Genomic DNA, 26587 nt, shown 5'->3' on the forward strand with positions numbered 1-26587 from the left:
TTTGTTTTAACTATTAAATGAACCAAAAATATGACTTATTTTATCTTTGTGAAAATATTGGACACAGTGTGTTGTGAAGCTTACAAGATGGGATGCAAGTGTAAGCCACTATGACACTATTGTTCTTTTTTTTTTTTTTTTATGAATGTCTAATGATAATGTCAATGAGAGATTTTTAATCACTGCTATGTTGAAATTGTTAATAATATTGATACTGTTGTTGATAATATTCATTTTTGTTTCACTACTTTTGGATGGTTCTGTGTCGTGTTTGTGTCCCCTCTCAATTGCTCTGTTTATTGCTGTTCTGAGTTTTGCTGCGTCGGGTTTGGTTTTGGAATTGGATTGCATTGTTATGGTATTGCTTTGTATCATTTTGTTGGATTGATTAACAAAAAAATAAATTAAAAAAAAGAAAAAGAAAAAGAAAAATTGATTTTTGAAAAATGAGAATCGATACTCAATCATACAACGTGAGAATCGCGATTTGAATTCGAATCGATTTTTTCCCACACCCCTAATATATATATATATATATATATATATATATATATATATATATATATATATATATATATATATATATAAGAAATACTTTAATTTCAGTGAATTCTAGTTATAAATATACTCCTCCCCCTTGACTCCGCCCCCCAAGAGGAGAGAAACTGAAGCTTGGCGGACAGATTCAAACGGTTCATAGTACATGTCCAATAATCGGGGGGCTAGCTTATGCAAAAACATTTTGAAAAATTTGGGAGGATAGCCATCTGGTCCCGGGGATTTTCCGTTTTGTAGTTATAACGCTGCAACCTGTAATTCTACTCTCTCTAACGCCATTGCAGCAGACTAATCAACCAAGGGGATTTCCAGATTGGCAAAAAAATTATCAACCTCAGGAGTAGAACAATAAGAAGATGAGTAGAAGGACGCATAGAAATTCCTCAGTACATTATTGATCTTAAGATTATCCGTAACTATACCTGAACCGGATTTAATGTGTGGAATATAATGGGATGGTGATATCTGGCGTAGTTGATGAGCTAATAGTTTATCAGCTTTATCGCCATGTTCATAAAACTGAGATATTGAAAGGAGTATTTGTTCAGGAGCACGGGCTGTCACAAGGACAACAAGTTCTGCCTGTAGGAAAGCCTTTCCTTATAAGCGTCTAGGTTTTGAGAGGTAAAGTACAAGTTATCTAACAAAGATATGTGTTGGGTCAAAGTAGTTTATTTATTATTCCTACATTTGTTCTCATAACTTGTACAGGATACATATATCTTCCCCCTAATGTATGCCTTCAGCGCCTCCCAGAGTACAGCAAACGACATCCCGGGAGTCTTATTTAAGAGCACAAAAAATCTATTTGACGCAAAACAAAATCCACAAAGTCCTCATCAAAGTAATCATATATTTAAATGCCATGGCGCATGTGTGGTTGTCAGGTTTATGAAGAGTAAATCCATTGACATTGGAGCATGATCAGAAATAACAAGAACGGGAGGTCACGCACATACACGGACACAAAAACGTTCACACAAACACACACAAACGTACATAAACACACACATATTCACAGACACACAGGATCATGGTCAATAAAGGTGGATTGTTCCGTGCAGGATTATACCGAGCATCGTTGCTTCCCTACTGTTTACTACTGCGGTAACTTCTAACAGTCAGTTCTGCCATGTTTGATCGAGGAAATATGCTAACAGCTGATCACCGTGATTGAACTCAAATTTATCGTGAACCAACAATCACGGTCATATAATCGCCCAACCCCAGTGGAAAGTCTGTCCTATCCATCCTTTTCTCAGCCTCAAGTGATCAGAAGGTTTAAGATGAATCTCCTGCAAGATTACCTGTGCACCCAGATGACGGAGATTATGTAATATTTTACTTCATTTTATAGGATTATTAAGACCTTTGCAATTAAAACTGGTAAACCTAATGCCACACCCGCCGGACGTTGCTGTTCAATTAGGCTGGGTCATAGCAAAAAGATGCAAATATCAAATATATAGTATACAACAATGCAAGTTTGTGGTAAAACAAAAAAATATACTTGACTGATGCAATGAAAAGAAAAACAAAACAGTGCACCTCCACCCCAAAGCTCTTGCAGAAGCACCCCTCTAAACTGGGTGCGTGCAACATCCCTGCCCCACAAAATAAACAACCATTGCATAATTACAGCTTACTATCAAAACCTATTCCTTCCATCGAATGTGCAAATATATATGAAGAAGACCGACATACAACCGGCAAATTAGTCAATAATATAATAATCTGAATAAGGTCGAACGTAATCGATAAGAAAGGCAAGATATCTCACCCTTCTGGTATTTGTAGTCCTCTAGCTTCAAAATGGCAGTGGCCAGCTAGCATGCTAGAATGCCTCCTTGATGAAATCTGAGGCAACTCCCATTTAAATTTTTTTGTCCACAAAGTCCGCCGCCTTTGTGGAATCATTGAATCTGTGCGCCTGGTCGTTGGATAAATTGAACTGCAACGTTGCCGGAAAGAGAAGTCCAAACTTCACGTTGGGACATGAATGTAGCCTTTTCTTCACCGCAGCAAAGGTCACTCGCCTCCGAGCCACGGCCGTCGTGAAATCAGGAAACATTTAAAGCTTCTTGCCCATATAGGATAGCGGAGAAGCCTCACCCGCCCTTCGTAGAATCTGTCCCGGACTTAAAATAAATGTACTCGTACAACGAGCAGCCGTGAAGGTTTGCCATCTTTAGGCCTAGCGCGGAGGGTCCGGTAAGCTAAGTCCAGCATGGGCTTGTCATCAAGTTTCAGGACCTCCTGCAAGATTTGAGTGGTGAACTGAGTCGGACGGGGGCCCTCACAGCCCTCAGGGAACTTCTCGGACATTATTGCACTTTGAGCTGCTCTCCAGACCATCAAATTTTTCAGAGAGACGATCCACGTGGCAGTTAGTTTGGTGACGCTATTAATTTGTTATTATTAGCATTAGCGAGGAGTTCCAGTCCATGCTATAGACGAGACAATGCTCTCAAATGGCTCCACAACAGCCGCTATCTCTCCTCTGACAACGGATTTAGGATTGTCGAGGATGTCTGCTCGAATTTTGTCTATCTTCTGACTTATCCTCTTAAAAAGGGCCGAGTCGATGACTGACTCCTCCATGATATCTGGACCCGGAGAAGCACGAGGCTTGGACATCGTCCAAACATCGCATAACTTATAGGCGCAATCACAAAGAAAAGCTGCACACGACAGGCCAGTAAAAAGTATGGTAGAGATGACGCGTGGAGTTGGAGTGCCAATAAAATATAAAAAGAGGTCACATTTCCACAGAGCCCCCGCTAAGCATGCCTTGCACAGACCATGCTCAGAAGTCCCAAATGTATTTTAGTTTTAGTCATATTTTAGTCCTCTAAATCAATTTAGTTGTAGTCTAGTTTTAGTCGACTAAATTCCTCAACATTTTAGTCGACTGAAAGTACAGTAAATTTTGTCGACTAAAATATAAAGTACAATGCATATTTGAAGTTGTCTTGAAATCCATCCATCCATTTTCTACCGCTTATTCCCTTTGGGGTTGCGGGGGGCGCTGGAGCCTATCTCAGCTACAATCGGGCGGAAGGCGGGGTACACCCTGGACAAGTCGCCACCTCATCGCAGGGCCAACACAGATAGACAGACAACATTCACACTCACATCCACACACTAGGGCCAATTTAGTGTTGCCAATCAACCTATCCCCAGGTGCATGTCTTTGGAGGTGGGAGGAAGCCGGAGTACCCGGAGGGAACCCACGCAGTCACAGGGAGAACATGCAAACTCCGCACAGAAAGATCCCGAGCCCGGGATTGAACCCAAGACTACTCAGGACCTTCGTATTGTGAGGCAGACGCACTAACCCCTCTGCCACCGTGCTGCCCTGTCTTGAAATCACTTTTATTAATAATTTGTTATTGCAGAGCATCTCAAAAACTAAATTCACAACAAGACATGCACTCCATGAATATTTCAATAAGTACATTTCACACCAACCTTATTGTGTGTTTTTATTTTAGCTGAAATTAAGAATTGTTTTTAAATGTTGAATAATAAATGACTAAAATAGTCACACACGTTTAACATTAATATTGTGGTATTCTTGAATGTACTCAAAAGGTTTTGTAAACATAACAAAAATGTGTTTATGTTTCACTGAAGTGTTTTAGACTTAGTGTTTTATCTTTTTGAGAGCTAAATGTTTAGTGTTGTATTGTAAATATTGGTACGTGCTTTACGATGTATTTAAATGAAAAGAGTACGATAAATAAAGTCTATTATAAACATGAATTACTTTTGGTGTGGGTTGTCCTACTCTGTTCAGCGATACTTGAACGCGCCATAAAACACCTCAGTGTCTTTTCCTCTGAGGATCCTCTTAATTCCGTTTTCAGAGAGCACAGCTGTTGGTTCAATGTGTACAACTGAATAACTTAGTTGCTCAGACAGTAATGTGTTTATAGAAGTTTAGATTGAGGTATGTTGTTTTTAATGAGGAAAGACGTATGTCACTTGCTTCCATGTTAGTATTTAAGCTGGCGAGCCGGCACCAGTCAGTCCGTGAGTTTATCAAAGTGCAGTTATCAATCTCAGTTTTTCGATCATTTTAAATCCTATGGGTAATACTAACCGTCAGGAGTTTTGTCGCGGTTATCATTAATACCGTTTATCGTTACATCCCTGCAATACAGTCTTGTTTCCCAGTAAAAAATAAATCCAAACACTGTGTCTTAGTAGTTGTAGTTCTGCTTGGATCACCGCTCTGATGTACAACCCGCCCCTCCCCTACGTGCTACTGTGATTCCTAACTTGTCCCACCTGCCAAAAGACAAAATTGAATACGATTGGATTTCGTCTCTGTCAATTTTTTTGTTCGGTTTTATTCGTCGACGAAATCGTGAATTAATTTTGTCATTATTTTTGTCAACGTGCATTTGATGTGATTCATTATCATCCTCTTTTAGTCAGGGGAAAATAAGTTGTTGACGATAACTAAGGCAAAAAATGTAGTTAACGAAATTAACACTGGACTACCTCCTGTTGTGCCCTGAATCTGATGCGAAAAGATCAGATTTGAAGCACTTTGGAGCATTTAGACTGGCAAAAAAATCAGATCTGTGTCACTTAAGGGCAAATATTTGGTGTGCAGTATAAACAGGGCCGTATTCTTCCTTCGCTTGCACATAATTATTTCTCTTTTTGTACAGTAATAATAATCTATGGGGGTTCGTCGTCAACACGAAAACCTTATAACACAAGGATCGCCAGGACTTAATGTTACAAAGTGCATCATTATAAAAGGTATATTTGTGATACATGCCATACATAAAGGTGTCTTACCATTCCCATACTCTATCGGGATGACGAAATACCTGCTGGGGTATGTGACTGCCTCAACTGCATTCCTAGGATACTGATCAAAAAGCAAACACAGACACAGTGGTACCTCAAATGTGAAATGTACCCTGAAAGTCCTATAATTTGGAATAGGACTTTGAAAGAGAATGCAAAGACACATCGTAAGAAAGGCACCCTCACTCAACCAACTGTATACAGAGCAGCTCCCAGCAAAAGGTGGTTGAATTCTTGTTACACTTGTGACAGTTTGAACTATATTTTCTGTGAGGCCCGCTTGTGACATTTAGAATAGAAAAGAATAGAATAGAAAGTACTTTATTGATCCCTGGGAGAAATTCAACACCACAGTTCGCTCACTATAGACAGTAATAATAATAAATTATATAATATATATAATATATTATATATATAATATATAAATAATATAAATATATTCTACATATACTCTACATTTAAGGGCAGTCAAGGAACATATGCATTATACAGTCTGATTGCTGTCGGTATGAAGGACCTCCTGTGTCGTTCCGTGTTGCATTTTGGGAGTCTGAGCCTTCCACTGAACGTGCTCATTCTCTCTGCAAGGTCCGAGTGTAGTGGGTGGGAGGTGATGTCCATAATGGCTAGGAGCTTTGCTAGACTTCTCCTCTCTGACACCACCGCCAGAGAGTCTAGCTCCACTCCCACCACGTTTCTGGCCTTCTCTACCAACTTGTCCAGTCTGTTTGCGTCCCTCGCTCTCAGCCCACTGCCCCAGCAGGCCACGGCGTACAAGAAGGCGCCCGCCACCACCGACTCGTAGAACATCTTCAACATCTTTGTACAGACGTTGAAGGATCCTAGCCTCCTGAGGAAGTAGAGGCGGCTCTGTCCCTTCTTGTAGAGTGCCTCCACGTGTTTTGACCCATTCAGCTTGTTGTCCATGTGTACACCGAGGTATTTATAATCCTCAACCATGTCCACATCGACCCCCCTGATGGAAACAGGGGTCGCCGTAGTACTCCTCCTCCTTCCCAGGTCCACAACCAGCTCCTTGGTCTTCGTCACATTAAGCTGGAGGTGGTTCTTTCCACACCATGTGACAAAGTCCTCCACCAGTGCCCTGTATTCCTCATCGTCATCATCCTCAATACACCCCACTATCGCAGAGTCATTCGAAAACTTCTGAAGGTGGCAGGACTCTGACTGATAGTGGAAATCGGTGGTGTAGATGGTGAAGAGGAAGGGGGAGAGGACTGTGCCCTGCGGGGCCCCGGTGTTGCTGACCAGCCTGTCAGACACACAGTCCTGCAGTTGCACGTACTGTGGTCTGTCAGTCAGGTAATCAACAACCCAGGACACCAAGGGGGGCTCCACCTGCATCGTCTCCAACTTCACACCTAGTAGTCAAGGCCGTATGGTATTAAAAGCACTGGAGAAGTCAAAAAACATGACCCTCACACTGTTCGCAGGCTTGTCTAGGTGGGTGTGGGCTCGGTTCAGCAGGTAGATGACTGCGTCCTCCACTCCCAGTCGGGGCTGGTAGGCGAATTGGAGTGGGTCCAGGTGGGGCTTGACTGTAGGGCAGAGTTGTTCCAGGACCAACCTCTCCATGGTCTTCATGATATGGGAGGTTAGAGCCACGGGCCTGTAGTCCTTCGACGTACTGGGTCGCGTGCACTTGGGGATGGGGACCACGCATGAGGTTTTCCACAGTGTGGGGACTTTCTGCAGCCTAAGGCTCATGTTGAAGATGTGCTGTAGCACACCACACAGCTGTGGGGCGCAGGCTTTGAGCACCATGCGGCCTTGCCTGTGTGTAACTTATTAAGCTGTGCATTCACCTGTTCTGCAGACAGACACACTGGGGGGGGGGGGTCTCAGGTGATTGTAGGAGGGGGGGTTCATCAAACTGAGGGTGAGGTGTTAAGTGGGGGGAGGTAGTCATTGGAGTTGGGGGGCTGTAAGGAGGGGTGGGGGGGGTGGATTGGTTCGCTGAAGTTGTCAGGGGGCCGGCTGGCATGTCTTGGGGGGGGAAGGAGCTTGTCGGAGCCACTGTGTCAAACCTGTTAAAGAACTGGTTTAGTTCATTGGCCCTCTCTTTGTCTCCGTCCTATCCCCTGACGGTTTGAGGCCGGTGATGGTCTGCATACCTCTCCAAACCGCCTTCATGTTGTTGTCTTCCAGCTTCCCTTCCAGCTTCCTCCTGTAGTTCTCCTTGGCCTCCCTGAGTTTGGTCTTCAGAAGCCCCTGAACTCTTTTCACCTCCTCCCTGTTACCAGTATTGAATGCTCTCTTCTTCTCATTCAGTAGGGCTTTGATGTCCTTGGTCACCCACGGCTTGTTGTTTGGGTAGCAGGTGAATCAGACACACTATATCAACACAGATGTTGATATAGTCTGTGATGCACTCTGTGAGCCCGTCAATGTCCTCTCCATGAGGCTCCAAGAGCACCTGCCAGTCAGTTACCTTAAAACAGCCCTGTAGTGTCTCTTGGACCCCTTCTGACCACCTTCTCACTGTTTTTTTGGTCACAGGCTGTCTTTTGACTAGAGGCACATAACAGGGGTTGAGGTAAACAAGGTTATAGCACTCTGCTCTTGATACACTAAACTTACAGGTGAACTGCACTTTTATTTTTTAATGTTGCCTATCATTAAGAATCCCTATGTAAGACAATAACAGTCTCTTTTTTGTGCATTCTAATTTGTATCACACGGCAAGTACAAGGTGACTATGAAAGCAACTAATGGGAGTAATCTACAGCGCCCATGAAGCCCCCTTAAAAAAACATCCAAAAACTGTCAATAATACTCAATTTACATGTTGTAACCTGCTTTTTAATCAAGTGTTAGCGATATTGTTATTATAAGCGCTAATGCCGAGGAACTACTTTTAGTGGCACCGTGATCACAGAGAGGTAAATAGCTTATACAGCTATTGACATAGTGAGCCGGTGAGCTTCTGCATTGCCTCCGAGTTGATAAAAGTTAATTCTAGATTATAAATCATGCCTCTCAATTGTATAGAAGAAGGTTGTGGCCATAAACCGAGAAGTTGGTCAACTTTGACATCCAACTTAGCCACGGAGTTGGCAAAATAAAACTCGAAAAGATGCTTGTTTGCGCCAACTTATTATTCTTTTAACTGCGTAAGGTTTATGAAATAATTATTCATCTAAACAGGACGATATAAACATCCCATCAGTCGGCATCCTAGTGAGAGCAGACATACAGTAAGTGATTGTTTTATTATGTTAGTAGTTTGTATTTCTTGTTTAGCACTTAGCAATAGTGCTACTTGCTGGATCTGCTTACCACTCAGCTTCTAAAACTTTTAGCTCATCCTTTGTATATTCAGGTTCAAAAATATAAGGTTCTCAAATATCGTTTTTCCCAAAGTAGTCGTTGTTGGCTCTCATGAAGTCTGCCATGGTTAATCGCAGTTATTGTTTAAGTAAAAAGGGAACATTGCAGTGAAATGCGGTGAGGTTCATGGCTGGTGAGGCACTGACTTCATCACAGTCAGATTTACAAACATATGAACCCTAAAGAGTATCTTATTCACCATTTGATTGGCAGCAGTTAACGGGTTGTGTTTAAAAGCTCATACCAGCATTCTTCCATGCTTGGCACTCAGCATCAAGGGTTGGAATTGGGGGTTAAATCACCAAAAATGATTCCCGGGCGCGGCGCCACTGCTGCCCACTGCTCCCCTCACCTCCCAGGGGGTGATCAAGGGGATGGGTCAAATGCAGAGGACACATTTCACCACACCTAGTGTGTGTGACAATCATTGCTACTTTAACTTGACTTTAAATTTACACACACAAACTGTAGCACACAACAAAGCACATTTAATTAAATAAACGTTATTATGGTCTTACCTTTACTTATAAATGAAGTCCATGCGCCGCTGTTGTGCCGGATAATGCTCCCCCGGCGTAGAATGCACCCCCTGACGGGAGTGTTATATCAACTAAAGCCCACACTTAAAGTTTCCACGTGCAAGATTGAATCTATTTAAAAAAGTTATTTAATAAGAAGCCAAAAAGTGCTCAACTCTACCACCAGGAGGCGGGATTAAAACGGTCTTCGCAGCCGTTTTATGATTGCTCAGCACGAGAAATACGTTACACACATACAGTTGTTGACAAAATACACTGTACATTATATACTGTACCTCAGCTAACTAAACTATGGAAATGTATAATATAGTTCATATAGCAATACGGTCTCACTGCACAGCAGGCCAGCAGTTAGCCGAGTCATTGCGCAATCCATGGTGAGGCTCAACTGGCTGCTGACTACCCGCAAGTCTCTTCTCAGTATTTGAACGGCAAATGTGAAAATTCAGCGATTTTGAATACAAATAATCTAAAACTGGTGAAGTTAAATGGAAAATAACTTTATAGTATAATCACTGGATACATATAACAATTTAATAAATTTTTTTTCTTTTTACATTTTTTTTCTTTCCATGATGGCACGTGAGGCCCCCGCTTACCTGCCCGCCACCCCCGTGGCCGGGGGCTCGTAACATGGGTCACTCCGCGCGCTCCGCCCGCGCAGCTTACCTGCTTGCCACCCCTGTTGCCGGGGGCGCGTAACAGGGGTCACTCCGCGCGCAGTGCGCTCACGAAAGGGGTGGGGCTCACCCTGGTTGATATAGAGAGCAGGACGGTGGCCATGGAAGTCGGAACCCGCTAAGGAGTGTGTAACAACCCACCTGCCGAATCAACTAGCCCTGAAAATGGATGGCGCTGGAGCGTGGGCCCATACCCGGCTGTCGCCGGCAGCGAGACGCGCTTGGAGGTGCGCTCAGCGCGGCTCCCATATGATTGCGCACTGGTGTGCGTCTGGGTCGTGACAGCGTGGCACGCGAATGTCTGTGCATTGGATCAGTCTCCTTTCTTTAACAGGCAAAAGCTTTATAACCTCACCATACCTGCCAACTTTTAAATCAGAAAAACCTAGTAGCCAGGGTCCAAGGGCCGCAGGCCCCGGTAGGTCCAGGACAAAGTCCTGGTGGAGGGTTCAGGGCTTCGCCCCCCGACGCAAAATGATTATTAGCATTCAGACAGGTTAAAATGTTGCTAAAACCATCACTTTTCTATCAGTCACAGTGACTTTTCAAAACAAAAATATTACAGCAAAAATCATATGGGTTGATTGACATGTTTATTCTGTAAGCTAACTTCAATAGTTTGAAATTATTTTGACAGTTAATGCCAGTTATCCTGTCAACCTTTCACAAGACTTCAATTTGTTAATTGAAAGTATAAATAGTATAAACACTTTTAACAGTATGTCGTGCTGTGAAATACAGCCGACAGGATTGCGCATGCATGGTGCAGGAGAACAAAGGACTTCTTTCATTTAAGGTTTGTGATAAACCATCAAACTCATTCGTTAAAAGGACTCTATAGTAATATAAAGCGAATTTTTCTGGACATTATCATGCAAGAAAAGTTTATTTTTGGGATCGCGATCACCGCGTAATGATTTTTAAAGGTTGCATTACATTATTAACTGTCCCATGTGATCAGCCAGTGCGATTGGAAGTCCATGCTCAATTATTGCCTCCGTAAATAAAACTTCGGCATTTATCACATCCAAAGAATCTGTTTGGGCGACGAAAAACGTTGAAAGTTTTCCACTTGTATCGCTAGCAACGGCATTAGACTTGTGTTTTTTTGTCCCAACGTGGTCTTTTACATCGCTAATTCCTCCGTGTCCGATCGAAAAATCTTGTCTGCACAAGGTGCAATTCGCGTAGTTTTCACCCCTTTTTTTTATTTTTATTAATATTAGATATATAACAACGGGCGGATGGCGGGCGGGTGCAGTTCTGATCAAACGTTACATCGGGTGGATGGCGGATGGTTGACGACTTTCTGACGCGGTTGCGGATGAAATAATTGCCTATCCGCGCATCTCTAGCGTGTACATACAACTTTGGAGACGTTTTTTTAGAGCGCTTTATAGGCGGTATAGAGCGACTCCCATTGTTAGCTGTCGTTTTGATAGTGTTTATTTACGAGTTAGAGTACATAAAAAGAAACAAACATGTGCTTGTCTCACTTAAGGATTGTGAATAATCGAAAAAAACAAAAACGTGCAATTCCCCTCTGAGAGCATTTTATTTAAAGTACTGTATCTTGTACAGTCACTTGGAATGTTCATACTACAGTTTTCTCCCACAGTTCATCCATCCATCCATTTTCTACCACTTGTCCCTTTCGGGGTCGCGGGGGGTGCTGGAGCCTATCGGGGTACACCCTGGACAAGTCGCCACCTCATTGCAGGGCCGACACAGACAGACAGACAACATTCACACTCACATTCACACACTAGGGACCATTTAGTTTTGCCAATCAACCTATCCCCAGGTGCATGTCTTTGGAGGTGGGAGGAAGCCGGAGTAACCGGAGGGAACCCACGCAGTCATGGGGACAACATGTAAACTCCACACAGAAAGACCCCGAGCCCGGTGATCGAACCCAGGACCTCCGTATTGTGAGGCACATGCACTAACCCCTGTTTCCACCGTGCTGCCCTCCCACAATCCATATCACATAAATATATTCTAGTTACTGTACATATTATTTCTGGCGGTTGTTGTCTGTTCTACTCTGTTCAGCAGTACTTGAATGCATCATAAAACCCCTACCTCTCTTTTCTTCTGAGAAAAGAGCGATCATCTTAATTCCATGCTAAGAGAGCACAGCTTGTAGCTTCAATGTGTACAATTTAATATCTTAGTTGCTCAGACAGTAATGTGTTCATATAAGTTAAGATTGGGGTAGGTTGTTCTGAAGCAGAAATACGTATGTCTCTTGTTTTCATGTTAGCATTTGAGCTAGTGAGCTGGCAACAGAAGTTATCAATTTCGTTTTTTTTGATCATTTTTATTTAAAAGAGTAATACTGTCAGAGGTTTTGCTGCGGTCATCATTATTACAGTTAATCATTACACCCCTATAATACAGTCGTGTTTCCCAGTGAAAAATCCAAACATTGTGTCCTACAAAAACAGAAGTTCTGATTAGATCCGTGCCATGAATTACTCCCGCCCCTCTCCAAATACTACTGTAATTGGATAGATTCATATCTTGTCCCACCCGCAAAATGACAACATTAAATATGATTGGATTTTGTCTCTGTCAACATTTTCGTCTTGTTTTTATCCGTAGATCAAATTGTCAATTTCGTCGTCGTTATTGTTGTCAACGTGCATTTGTTGGGATTCGTTATCGTCCTATTTTAGTCAGAGGAAAATAGGTCGTTGACGATAATTAAGATGAACATTTTTAGTCAACAAAATTCACAGTGTTTGATACTTGTTTGTATTGACAAATGGGCTGTTTTAGACAGCAATATTGTTCAAATAAGGACACTTATTGCGTATGTCCAGGGTCGCTGTATAGGTGGGGAAAGGTGATGACAATTATAAGGGCCCATAGCCCGCTAAAAGTTAAAAGTTAAAGTACCTATGGTTGTCACACACACACTAGGTGTGGCGAAATTACTCTCTGCATTTGACCCATCACCCTTGATCACCCCCTGGGAGGTGAGGGGAGCAGTGGGCTGCAGTGATTTAACCCCAATTCCAACCCTTGATGCTGAGTGCCAAGCAGGGAAGTAATGGGTCCCATTTTTATAGTCTTTGGTATGACTCGGCCGGGGTTTGAACTCACGACCTACCGATCTCAGGGCGGACACTCTAACCACTAGGCCACTGAGCAGGGCCCACACATAACCCCCAGTAGCTTCAATGACAAACTGATTATGCATACACTGAACTAATATATATTCAATTCAATTTGTGAATTAACAAAGCCACCAGTCATACAATATTGTAATTTTTATAATTTCAATAACCCCCTTAGCCCCTTCTTAAAAAATGGCTTGGTCCATACCGCGGTTCGTTCTTCCTGCCATGGTACTTCCTCATCACAATTAAGCGAGCGCGACCGAACTTAAGCAGGGTTAGGATACCCGCCCCAAAAAGCACAGCTACGGACATCAGAAAATAGTTGGCAAAGAGGCCAGGAGTAGGAACAGCAGAGCAGGGGCCCAGGACATCAACAACTTTTTGGTGAGCAGGTAAAACTACAGACGGCGGTTGAAACAATTAGCCGACTTGTTCATTCATTTCATGTCTGTAACATTACCTTTGACGGGCATTAGCTGTCATCTGGCTATGCTACACTCTGGACAAGTCGTAAGTTCATTGTAGAGCAACGGTGTGACTGAGCATGTGTGTTTGAGTACTCCAGTACGCGCCCATTCAGAGGCTGCATTGAATTTTGCTATGACAAAATTGATTACCTTGTCAGATGCTCATATTACTAACCATGAGCATTTAATCAATCAATCAATCAATCAATGTTTATTTATATAGCCCTAAATCACAAGTGTCTCAAAGGGCTGCACAAGCCACAACGACATCCTCGGTACAGAGCCCACATAAGGGCAAGGAAAAACTCACCCCAGTGGGACGTCGATGTGAATGACTATGAGAAACCTTGGAGAGGACCGCATATGTGGGTAACCCCCCCCCCTCTAGGGAGACCGAATGCAATGGATGTCGAGTGGGTCTAACATAATATTGTGAGAGTACAGTCCATAGTGGATCCAGCATAACAGTCCACAAAGAAGGTCAGTTACTTTATAATGATGTCTTCAATGTGGTCTTGTAAAATGTGTTATTAGTGGGAACTTTGAATAGCTAACAAAAAAGTTAAATGTTCAAAGATTTGTTTTTGTTTGTTTTCATCGCAATATAAATTAAAATAGAACATAATAGCTGACAACAACACAAACTAAAAAAGATTATTTAGAATTTGGGGGGGGGGGGGGCGCGTGGTTGGGGGCGTGGTTAAGAGGGGAGGAGTATATTTACAGCTAGAATTCACCAAGTCAAGTATTTCTTATATATATATATATATATATATATATATATATATATATATATATATATATATATATATATATATATATATAAGAAATACTTGATTTTCAGTGAATTCTAGCTATAAATATATATTTCTTTTATATATATATATATATATATATATATATATATATATATATATATAAGTAAAAGAAATAATTGAATTTCAGTGTTCATTTATTTACACATATATACACACACATAACATTCATCTACTCATTGTTGAGTTAAGGATTGAATTGTCCATCCTTGTTCTATTCTCTGTCACTATTTTTCTAACCATGCTGAACACCCTCTCTGATGATGCATTGCTGTGTGGCACGCACAAAAGTGCTTTCATCAAATGCACTAGAGTCTGGTATCTTCCATCTCTCCCTAGCAAGGCCCAAAACTGGTCAATCTTTGCTTCCTGAGGAAGATCTTCACTGCCAAGCACTTGGTAGTCCACTACTTCTTCCCGGACGCTATCCAGGTCCAATCGCAGCTGCGGCTTGGAACTTACAAGCGTATTTCTTCATCTTACTCGTCGTCGGCGCCGCCACGGCTGTATCTTCCTCGTTCTTCTGCTTCGTCTCCTTGTTGTGTGCGCAGTTGTGCACTCTCTAAAAGCCCTAGATGTTATTGTCACATATGCATGTACAGTATATGGCAGTATTGTCCTGTTTAAGAGTGTCACAACATTGCTGTTTACGGCAGACGAACTGCTCTACGGTAGACGAAAACGTGACTGCTGCTGTTGTGCGTTGTTACCACGCTGGGAGGACGTTAATGAAACTGCCTAACAATAAACCCACATAAGAAACTAAGAACTCGCCCTTGATCATTCTACAGTTATAACGTCATTGGGCAGGCACGCTGTTTATATTGTGGGAAAGAGGACTCAGGTCCGCATGGAGCTGGAGGGGGCGTGGCCTCCAGCTCCGCCTGATTTTCGGGAGAAAATTTTCCCGGGAGGTTTTCGGGAGAGGCGCTGAATTTCGGGAGTCTCCCGGAAAATCCGGGAGGGTTGGCAAGTATGGCAATGCGACCTTTTAGGTCGCATCGCATTGTTTAGACTGAAGTCACATTTGAAAAGATTCAGGATTACTTCCTGACGTGGCTTAAATCTGATGTGAAAAAATAAAATTTGAAGCACTTTAAAGCGTTTAGACTGCCAAAAAAATCCGATCTGTGTCACTTGAAGGCAAAAAAATCAGATTTGGTGTGCAGTGTAAACGGCACCCTATATAGTCTATATTCAAGTGGCTTTGTGCATGTGGTGGAAGGTCCGAATCTTAAACAGCAACAAAAGTGAATTTAGTACAAAAGTTTTATTTACCCATAATCAAATGGTACAAGGTTGGATTGAATTGCCAATGCAAACAGACAACGTCCTCCGGAGACGTTGGATGAATCGAGAATCATGCGAATCATACATAGACTTGGTCTACTTGGCCATTTATGTGTTTCCCTCGTGTGTCAAGGTCCCGTTGTTTTGGACCTGTTTATTCTGCAACCTCCTTGAATCCTTTAGCCATAACAAACAATCAAAACATTTTGTAGAATGGTCAGGCCGACCATATATTCAACTCTAACCCACATATGCTCCTTCAATGGCACAGAATAAAAAAAAGAGAAACGAGCAGACTTCTTAATGCAATGCTTTTCGACTTCGCTCTCTTTTCGGACTTCGACAGACACAAAAAATCGTTCAAAAGTTCAGAAATTCCACCACATGAAAAACTGCTACTGACATTTTAGTAACACATTTTATGTCAAAGTGTTTTTATTTTTGAATATGGTTTTATTTTACTTATTTTCCAGTATGTGAGCACCCTTTGAAAAATAAGAGGAAGACAACAATTGTGTGGCACAAGTGGTGCCACACAATTTTGAAAATCAAGACTACATTTCTTGCAATTAGGTGCATTTCTACATTATATTTTACCTTTAGATTCCATTTTTATCTACCAACCTCTTTTTGACACTTACATGTCCCAAGTAATATACCACATAATTTTAGTTTTTTTAGTATACAATTGATTAATTATTATCAATAAAAATATAATGTCAAATTTTATAACATGCATGTAAAGAACTTGTTCCCCATTTGGCAACTCTATCCTGTAGCCATGCCCCCTCGGGTAATATACTTCCAGTGTTGTGACCTTTGTTTACATCTGTCAACCTCAAAAATATACCTTCTTGCTGGCTACTAAGAAATACTAACAGTGCTCGAATTGTAATCATCCAAATATGGTTAGCAGGAAAGTGGACAGCGGCCGATGTTGTGTCTCGGAGAGCAAACGAAGGCAACTATTAGTAAGCAAGCGAGATGATGCTAACTATGCTAAATAGCGAGCTTGTTTTGGTGCTCCTGGTTGTCTCACCATCCTGCAACTCAGTGCAGTGTTTAGGCAAGAGGAACAGCGAGTATCTGCGACTGAGGCAAGCATTCAACAAATTTTGTCTGGAACGTATTTTTCTTATATTTAATTAAAAAAAAAAAGCGAAAGTGATATTTTGACACAAAAATGTTTGAATGTGTCTTCCGTAGAAACACTACAACACACACTGTGCTAAAGTGACAAAAAACTAGTACAAAACTATAACAATAATAACTTCCTTACACATGCTCTGATCTTCCTCTGCCCATTTTGCCCCTTTGTGGTGAACATTTCTAACAGCATGTTCCTTAAACATGCTTTGATCTTCTTGAAATGTTTGATGGTGGGTCGGAGTATTGGGTGGAAGGCAACTGCATTACTGCAGTGGCGCCATTATCGTCTCCTCGTGGTGGAAAATAATAACAGCCTTACTCAAGCTCCAATCTTCCTGAAATGTTTGATGGAGGGTTGGGGTTTTGGGTGGGACACAACTGCATGACTACTGCGGGGCCATTATTGCCCCCTTGTGGTGGAATTAATAACAGCCTTACACATGCTCTGATCTTCCTGATATTTTTGATGATGTGTTGGGACCCAACTGCATAACTACTGCTACTACCTACTACCTTTATCACCCCCTTGTGATGGACTACTATAACAGTCATAACTTTCTTACGCATGGTCTGATTTTCCCATAATTTTTGATGGTTGGTTGGTGGGGAATGGGTGGGACGCAACTCGATAACTGCTGCGCAGCCATTATTGCCCCCTTGTGGTGAAAGATTATAACTGTCATAACTTCATTCCACATGCTCCAGTTTTCCTGAAATGTTAATGGTGGGTGGAAGTATTGGGTGGGACGCAACTGCATGACTACTTTGACGCCTGTATTTCCCCATTGTGATAAAAAACTATAAGTGTAAAAACTTCTTAACAGATGTTCCGATTTTCCTTTAATTTTTGATAGTGGGTCAGACCATTGGGTGAGATACAACTGCATTACTGCAGTGGCAATATTAGCGCCCCCTTGTGGTGGAAAATTATAACAGCCATAATTTCCTAACACATGCTCTGATTTTCCTAAAAACATATTGATGATGGGTTGTGGTGTTGGGTGGGATGCAACTGCATGACTACTGTGCCGCCATTGTCGCCTCCCTTGTGGTGAAAAACTACAACAGTAATAACGTCCATACAAATGCTTCGTTCTTTTTGAAATTTTTGATGGGGGGTCGAGGTGTTGGTTGGGATGCAACTACATAACTACTCTGATGCCTTTATTGCCCTTTTTTGGTGAAAAACTATAAAAGTAATAACTTATTTACACTTGCTCAGATCTTCCTGATATTTTTGACGGTGGGTCAGGGTGTTGGGTGAGATGCAACTGTATGACTATCCCAGTGCCCTTTTTGCCCCTTTGTGGTGAACATTTATAACAGCATGTTCCTTAAACATGCTTTAATCTTCCTGAAATGTTTGATGGTGGGTCGGAGTATTGGGTGGAAGGCAACTACATTACTGCAGTGGCGCCATTATCGCCTCCTTGTGGTGGAAAAATAATAACAGCCTTACTCAAGATCCAATCTTCCTGAAATGTTTGATGGAGGGTTGGGGTTTTGGGTGGGACACAACTGCATGACTACTGCGGGGCCATTATTGCCCCCTTGTGGTGGAAAATAATAACAGCCTTACACATGCTCTGATATTCTTGAAATTATTTGATGATGGGTTGTGACACAAATGCATAACTACTGCTACTACCTACTACCTTTATCGCCCCCATGTGGTGGACTACTATAACAGTCATAACTTCCTTATGCATGGTCTGATCTTTTCGTAATTTTTTGATGGTTGGTTGGTGGGGATTGGGTGGGACGCAACTGCATGACTGCTGCGGCGCCATTATTTCCCCCTTGTGGTGAAAGATTATAACTGTCATAACTTCATTCCACATGCGCCAGTTTTCCTGAAATTCTAATGGTGAGTGGAAGTATTGGGTGGGACGCAACTGCATGACTACTTTGACGCCTGTATTTCCCCATTGTGATAAAAAACTATAACTGTAAAAACTTCCTAACAGATGTTCCGATTTTCCTGTAATTTTTGATGGTGGGTCGGAGTATTGGGTGGAAGTCAACTGCATTACTGCAGTGGTGCCAGTATTGCCCACTTGTGGTGAAAAATGACAACTGTTATAATGTCCTTACACGTTCTCCGATCTTCCTGAAATTTTTGGTGGTGTGTCAGGGCATCGGAAAAGACCTCACCGCATGAACCCCGCTGGGGCCTGTTAACGCTTCTCGCATCGTTAATTAAAACATTTTTTTAAAACATATGCTGACCAGCCGATGTAGATGCCCATATCTGCTGTACAGAATTGCTTTACAAAAGAAAATTGTGGGATACTTCTCTTGTTGCCTCATTTGTATTGGACTTTATTAAATGGATGTATTTAATATTTGGCGCAGTCAGACCGAAGCAGGACGGGATAAAAAGAAGAAGAAAAATAAGACAGAGGGGGAAATTGTGGGGAAAATAGGGTAATAAAACAGAGAGACAACAACAACAAAAACATCCTCAAAAACAACAACAGCAGATGAATCCATCCATATTCCAATTTTAATTATACTCATCCCTACTCAAAGGTAGCTCTGTCTTGTGACATTAAAAGCCAGTCTTTTTGCAAATGTGTCAATAAAATTTTGCAAATTGGATGAGCGTGCTTCGTTCCCCGTTTTTTTGCAGCCAGCTATAGTTTCTTGTTTTTTTAGGATGTTTTTCTTTCCACACAGCGGCTGGTGGAGGCAGCAGAAGACGCGCATCATCAGCACGAAGATAACCCAGACTTGCAGGTAAGGCTAGAACCAGGAAAACAAAAGAAAACAGGAAAAAAAATGATAGAGATTCATTTGGCCATAAGGGGGACTAGCAAAGGTGAGAGGAAGGTGATAGACGCTATAAGTCTTTAATTGGCTAGGCATGGTCCTTCACATGGGTGTCAGCATCGATACATATTGCATCCTTGTAGAAGGCTGCAGCTCCTTGATGTCCAGACTCACAACCCATCCCTGACAGGATGTTTCACATACTGAAGATTTATACCCGAATCAGGACTGCCAGTGTGCCAGGTGTGCTAGAGGGATTGAACGCTTTCATTTCTTTTTGACTTTATTCAACAAGATTTAAACATCTGGTTGCGTTAGGGACAATAGAAAAGCTCCCATTGCGCATTTTCAAGCTGCATTGAGCTTCCTTAGTCTCTGCAGAGGGAATGCAGTATTTTTGTCGTTTATTAGACGCCCCCACCCCACCTCTCTCTTTCTTTCTCCCTCTCTCGCCTTCCCCATCTCTGTCCATAAGACTAAGATAAATGAAACTCTCTTTCACAGAGCATTGTTTCACGTACCCGACTCCAGATTGGAAATCCACTCGAGCAACAAAACTCTGAAATAACCGCAGCACTTTAAAGTTAATAGAAGCGTTTACAACAGTTGAATACAGTTACTTCCTATCCCCATACTGTTTACACTGATTTCACATTACCAGATCGCTAATGGAATTTGATATCCATATGTTTTATATAAATTTGGAATTGTAAAAACCTTTTCCCCATGACTTTGAATCATCAACCTAAACCCTGTAAAATTGGTCTACCACAACGGAGAGAGATCCAACACAAGACTTGAATCTAACATTTAGCCTTTACAAAGATGATAATGCATATGTTTTTAAATGATGATGTCCTTATAGTGGTGTAAAAATATTTTTAACTTCACCCAGTAGGGGTATAACAATATGAAAATTCATATCACGGTTATTGTGAGCAAAATGTTATCACACTTATCATTATTATCACAGTATTTATGAATGTGCTCAAAAAGTATTTATACACACACTTTTTTTTTTAAACTACCGGTACAATAAATAAATCCTATCTCGGCAAAGGAAATATTAAGTATTCTTCTGGCTTTTTAAGAGCCATCATTTTATTTTGAGTGTCAGAATATGTGTAACCTTAAAAGTTGTAAAAAAAATTTTTTGTTGATAAACCGTCTCTATTAATAAGGTTGTCTTTGTCTGTGCCGTGTTCTTTGAGTATAGAACGATCACTCTGTTTTAGCACAGCCTGCCGGTTGAATGTGCACAATTGAATATCTTAGTTGCTCAGATAATTATGTGTATGTGTAAGGTATGTCGTTTCTTAATAGGGAAAAACATTAATGTTTTGTATTCATGTTAGCATTTAATCTAGCTAAAAAGCTAATGCTAGTCAGTCAGTGAGTTTATCAAAGTGTGGTTCTCAATTATGGTGTTTCGATAATTTTAATTAAAATAATTGAAAACATTAATAGTAATGCTATCATTAATACCGTTTATCGATACGTCCTTATCGCATACAGTACAGTTCCTCACCTTTGCTTTGGACAGGAACGGTAGTACAATTATTTAAATAATACCCCTCTAACAATGTTAACTCAAATGAGAAATACTTTTTACTGTAATGGCAGACATTTTGATGCAGCTCTTGTGTTGCATGGTTTATGTGCACCTAATGTTGTGGCTTGTAAATTAACAGTTTTCTTGGAATTGTACTTTGTGTTTGTAGGTTGTGGTAATAGGAATTACAGCAAGGGGAAATATTTGCTTATGTCCGAAAGTTGTCACAGATAGAATGTACCGAGCATTCGGGTGATGAAACCATAAAAAATAATGACATTACGATATCAACCTGCGTTAATGATGTGATGTCATGACATTGCCCCTCGTGGTGTCATCCTGACAATGTGCATTTTTATGGCCCATTTCACTGACCATGATGTGATAAGAAAAGCCTTATCTTATCTGAGCTGCTGTGAGTGCGTACGCTGCAGCTTTTTTTGCAGTGACCCCAAGAGGATTGGCCTGTTCAAGGGAGGACATATCAGGGCTGATGTCTCCTATCATTTTTTTTCATTGCTGCATCAGCAAGTTTATTAACATAACTTTTAGCTTTGTTATAGGAAATCTATTACTTGGGCCGTTAAACAGGCTGAGTATGACTGTAGAAAAATGTGCAGAAGAGGCATTTGTTGACTCAGTTAACTTGTTTTCTGACTCTCACTCTCCCAATGTAAAGATAAAAAGTTGTTTTTATAATTTTGTTTTATTTATTATATATTGAATCATATGAAAATCAAAAATAATTGATTGTAAATATAAAGATAATAATATATGCAAATGAATATATGAACTCGAGCTGACATCAACGGATGCGATTAATCACAAAAACGCACAATTTTTTTTGCCGTGCTCCTTTACCTTAACCACAGATGATTACCTGAAAGGCGGTCAGTGATGCATACGTCAGTGCAAAAGTAAGTGAGGAGACTCCGACTGGCAGTGGAAGAATGGCCGTGCGCGACCCGAGGGTCCCTGGTTCAATCCCCACCTAGTACCAACCTCGTCATGTCCGTTGTGTCCTGAGCAAGACACTTCACCCTTGCTCCTGATGGGTGCTGGTTAGCGCCTTGCATGGCAGCTCCCTCCATCAGTGTGTGAATGTGTGTGTGAATGGGTAAATGTGGAAGTAGTGTCAAAGCGCTTTGAGTACCTTGAAGGTAGAAAAGCGCTATACAAGTACAACCCATTTATCATTTATTTATTTACTCACTGGCAAATTTATTTCCCACATAAATCTAGACTGGGCTTTAGATAGAATTGTCACTAAGTTTTTGAGCAAATAAATGACATACATTCAAGTAAAAAATAAAAAAAATCCTGTACTTGTTTTGAAGTAATTTAAAATTATCGAGTAGTAACCAGGGTGTACCCCGCATTCTGCCCGAATGCAGCTGAGATAGGCTCCAGCACCCCCCGCGACCCTGAGAGGGACAAGCGGTAGGAAATGGATAGATGGATGGAGTAGTAACCTGTGATTAAAATATATATAATTTACCAGCACAAAATAACATATATTTGACGCTACATATCTTATTATATTTATAAATATTTCCATTTTTAAAGATCTAAGCCATTTTATGTGGTGATGTAATTTTTTATATTTTGAAACCTTATAATTTATTTCAGTACTATAAATCCTACCATTATGCAATGATTATACATCTGTTTGAATGACAAGGATCTATGAACGAACCTTTTGTGGCCTCCGCAGGCTGTGCTGTAGGGCAGTTCTGTGCAGCGAGGCCTCCAGACGACTGCAGTAGTGCAGCAGAAACAGCGCGGCGTCTTGCAGAGAGCTGCAGTGTCCCGTGGCCTGTTTGACTGTAATAACCCCCACGCTTTACGGCCCTCTGTACAGCAGCTCTGCTGAGGATGCATTATTCCTGCACAGCCCCTGCAACCCCTCCCCTCAGCAACACCATCACCTCTCTGCAGCTCGTCAGAGAGCTGCTCAGGCGTGGTATGAGCTGTCACAAGCTGCTTGATGGTGATGCCCGCATAGCCTACCCTTCGAATGTGAAGCCTTCTTCCCCCCTCCACTCTTTCTTCATCTCTCAGTGCAGAAGGCCACAAAGAGGCCAATCAGGCAGGAAGAGGTAGTTTTTCTTCTGAAGTAGCAGCCACAGAATGGTGGGACAGACTAACTATTTTCCTTTAGGGAAGCAAGACATTTCATTGGTTGTCATATTTCTATTTGCAGCAACATTTCCGGACTAACCACTACACAAGTAAATCCATTTCACCCACAGCCTTATGTCTTACTGTTTTTAAACATGGATTTGTCTCTAATTTAGTCCTTGCTTAGGTAAAAATCAGCAAAGGTAACAAGATGTGATCAAATCAAATCAAATCAACTTTATTTATGAATAGTAGTGTCAGTTTGTTTTAATTGTTGATTCTATCGTAACTCACTTGCTACTGTGGTGGATGGTCCGAATCTTAAACAGCAACAAAAGTGAATTAAGTACAAAAGTTGTATTTACCCATAATCAAAAGTACAAAGTTGGATTGAATTGCCCATGCAAACAGACAACGTCCTCCGGATGAGTTGGATGAATCGAGAATCATGCGAATCACACATAGGCTTGGTCTACTGGCCATTTATCTGTTTTCCTCATGTGTCAAGGTCCCGTTGTTTTGGAAATGTTTATTCTGCAACCTCCTTGAATCCTTTAGCCATAACAAACAATATAAACATTTTGTAGAATGGTCAGACCGACCATATATTCAACTCTCACCCCCATATGCTCCTTCAATGGTTCAGAATAGAAAAAAGAAACGAGCAGACATTCTCAAGGCTTTTCGACAGACTTTCTTTTCCGACTTCGACAGACACAAAATATGGTTCAAAAGGTCAGAAATTCAACTAAACCACTTTGAAATGTCTCCCTCTAATACTATGAATTATAGTAAACCTTTGTTTATTGCTGTTAATTGGTTTCAGGCCTGACAGTGGTAAATTAATTTCCCCAAAGTAGGAGTTAGTAATTATATCAAATATTTTCATAGCGAGAGCATAAAAAACTATTTACAATCTTCTAAACAAGTTTTTTTTTTATCATTTGATAGCCCACCAGACATGAAATAACACCCACTAGTCACCTCTAACCTCCTTCAATTCAACATAGTAATTCTGCCTGAGGCTGAGCCATTCAGAGGCTCAGCGCACTTAAATTTGGTCTCGTCTAATAGACAATACTACTTAGTATTGATCGTTGTTCATTTAGCCATTTTAATGCTTGAAATGCTTAATTTAGGCCAAAAACATGTAGAATATCCCTTTTTTTTTAAATCTGCAAACGTCAACGCGGGAGCCTAGACTAATACTGGAGGTCATGGGTCCATGAACTACGGCGATGTAAGAAAGCGGTGTAAGAAGGAGTTTTACTTTAAATCAGAACTTTTACTTAAATTATACCTAAATGAACACCTGAGTCACTCCCATTATACATATGGACATATAAAATACAATAATAAGAATATTAAATACAACAATTAACTGAAATTGCTACTTACTTTTATCCCTGTGGTTGACTTGCACACTGACAGGGGTGTTGCATGGAAGGGAGAGACAGGCTTTTAGTAAGGAAGAAGTCCTCAACAATAGCTATGTGCACATTTAATCGAATTAAAAGCTTAACCGGAATAAAAATGCTTCATGTAAACACGCCATTCGGAATATTCTGACCCAATCACACACGTTCGAATCAAAATTTAATTCCGATCAAGATGGGTGGTTTATGCCGATAGTCATTCGGATTGTAGCGCATGAAAACACATCTTCCGAAATTCGGGTTAGAATTATCCTTACTGTGCATGTCTTTGATGTCAGCTATACTTTGGTGGTCGAGCGGGGATAAAATGTAATAGTCTCGGAAATAATAGATTGTCTTGCTGCTGTCTCCCCCCATTCAACATGTACAGATGTAGCATTATATGCTGTTGAGTTTGTTGCTTTAAAGCGAGACTAGCAAAAACAAAAGTATGGTCTGAAGTGTCATGTGTCAATGTAACAATAAAAGAAAGGATCCAGTTGTCATCTTAAGGAGCTGTTTTATTCACCTTAAAGCTACTCCAAGTGCTAACTGGTTGCCTCTAGAGACGTACACAAAATATCGTAACATGAAGACATGCCACAACCCGTCCATAATCACAACATAAAAAGCACAGAATAGCTCCATTTCAAAAAGAGAGGTAAAACAAAAGTAGTGAACAGAAGCAAAAAATTATAAATAAATATTGTGATAACGTCAGACAAGCAGAAGTCTATTGCTTCTTTAGCACCTGCAGTGAGTGAACTTGTCCAAAAGATGGTGCCATAGCACAAACAACACACCTTTCTGTTTATGTTAGGTTCTGCGCATGTCAAAGTAAAGTATTCCGATTTAAGGTGTGATGTATGAAAATGCACGTCATAATCAGTTAATGTTTTTCAGGATCCATGTACAGAGTAACATTGTAATCTGAATAATGATCAGATTAAATAAATGTTGTCCACGTACAAGTGGCTAATGAGACCACTATCAACTATCACGGTCAAAGATACTGTCTCTCTCCATCATGATGGATTCAACGTTTTATTGGCATTTCTTCCCTTTTCTAAACATTTTACTATCTCTAATTTCACTTTCACATTTTTTTTCTTTAAAGTTGTGGTATTATGGTTTTTTTCTAGATTTAAAACCCTTCTATGTGGTCTACATAACATGTAATAGTGGCGCTTTGGTCAAAATGTTGCATAGATTGTTACAGACCATCTTCCAGCGGCCTTTTGACCGTCACTTCAGGGTGCGCTGTTTTGTGGGCACTCTTATGTACTTGCCTCTATGTGGCTCTACTTTGACTGTGTCATCTCCCAATCAGCCATATATAATTAAGCGCTTAAATACAAGTCTACTGACAGACACTGTATAAGTTAGAACTATATGCTACTTTGTATTAGAAATGGCAAAAGCATAGGATGCATGTGCATGTGAGCCAAACTGCACAACAACAAATTTAGAGAAAAATAAGGAAATGATTGACTATAAAGTCGGACTATAACGGCAGACTCGCGCAAAGCTCATCGGGTAATCCTCAACCATATATGGCGATATCCGCTGACGTAACTAAGGCATATGAAGGAAGGCAAGATTGTTTTATAAAAATCTCCACCATGCTTTCATGGTTTGATTTAAAATTTTTGAGACTTATGCAGATTCCAAATGCACAAAACAGGTACCAATAAGTAAGAAAACCAGATTTTGCATAATAGGGGCCCCTTTAAAGCACTCATGCTTGGAAGACATAATGAAGGGGGGAAAGTTAGGAAAAAATGAACGTTTTCCTTCCTCAGTGTATTCTTCTGCCGTGTGTGTAACTTATTTTTCAATTTGTGGCAGAGCTTCTGTTCTACCACATGTGTAGTTATGAGTAAGAATTGTGTCGGTTATATTCTTTCCGTCTCCAAATTTATT

At 40.9% G+C, this 26587-nt stretch overlaps 1 protein-coding gene across 3 annotated transcripts in view; it reads left to right on the forward strand.

The window, feature by feature from the left end:
* The window catches only part of cacna2d3 (calcium channel, voltage dependent, alpha2/delta subunit 3), a 91619-nt gene that overhangs the window by 21243 nt on the left and 43789 nt on the right, over positions 1–26587 (forward strand). For all 3 annotated transcript variants that reach the window (XM_061932213.2, XM_061932214.2, XM_061932215.2), the window contains one exon: positions 19484–19543. In XM_061932213.2, coding sequence (XP_061788197.2) covers positions 19484–19543 — 60 coding nt within the window. The remainder of the gene's footprint in view (positions 1–19483; positions 19544–26587) is intronic.

The sequence above is a fragment of the Nerophis lumbriciformis genome, linkage group LG38 (assembly GCF_033978685.3).
Source record: "Nerophis lumbriciformis linkage group LG38, RoL_Nlum_v2.1, whole genome shotgun sequence".
In the NCBI taxonomy this organism is placed as follows: domain Eukaryota; kingdom Metazoa; phylum Chordata; class Actinopteri; order Syngnathiformes; family Syngnathidae; genus Nerophis; species Nerophis lumbriciformis.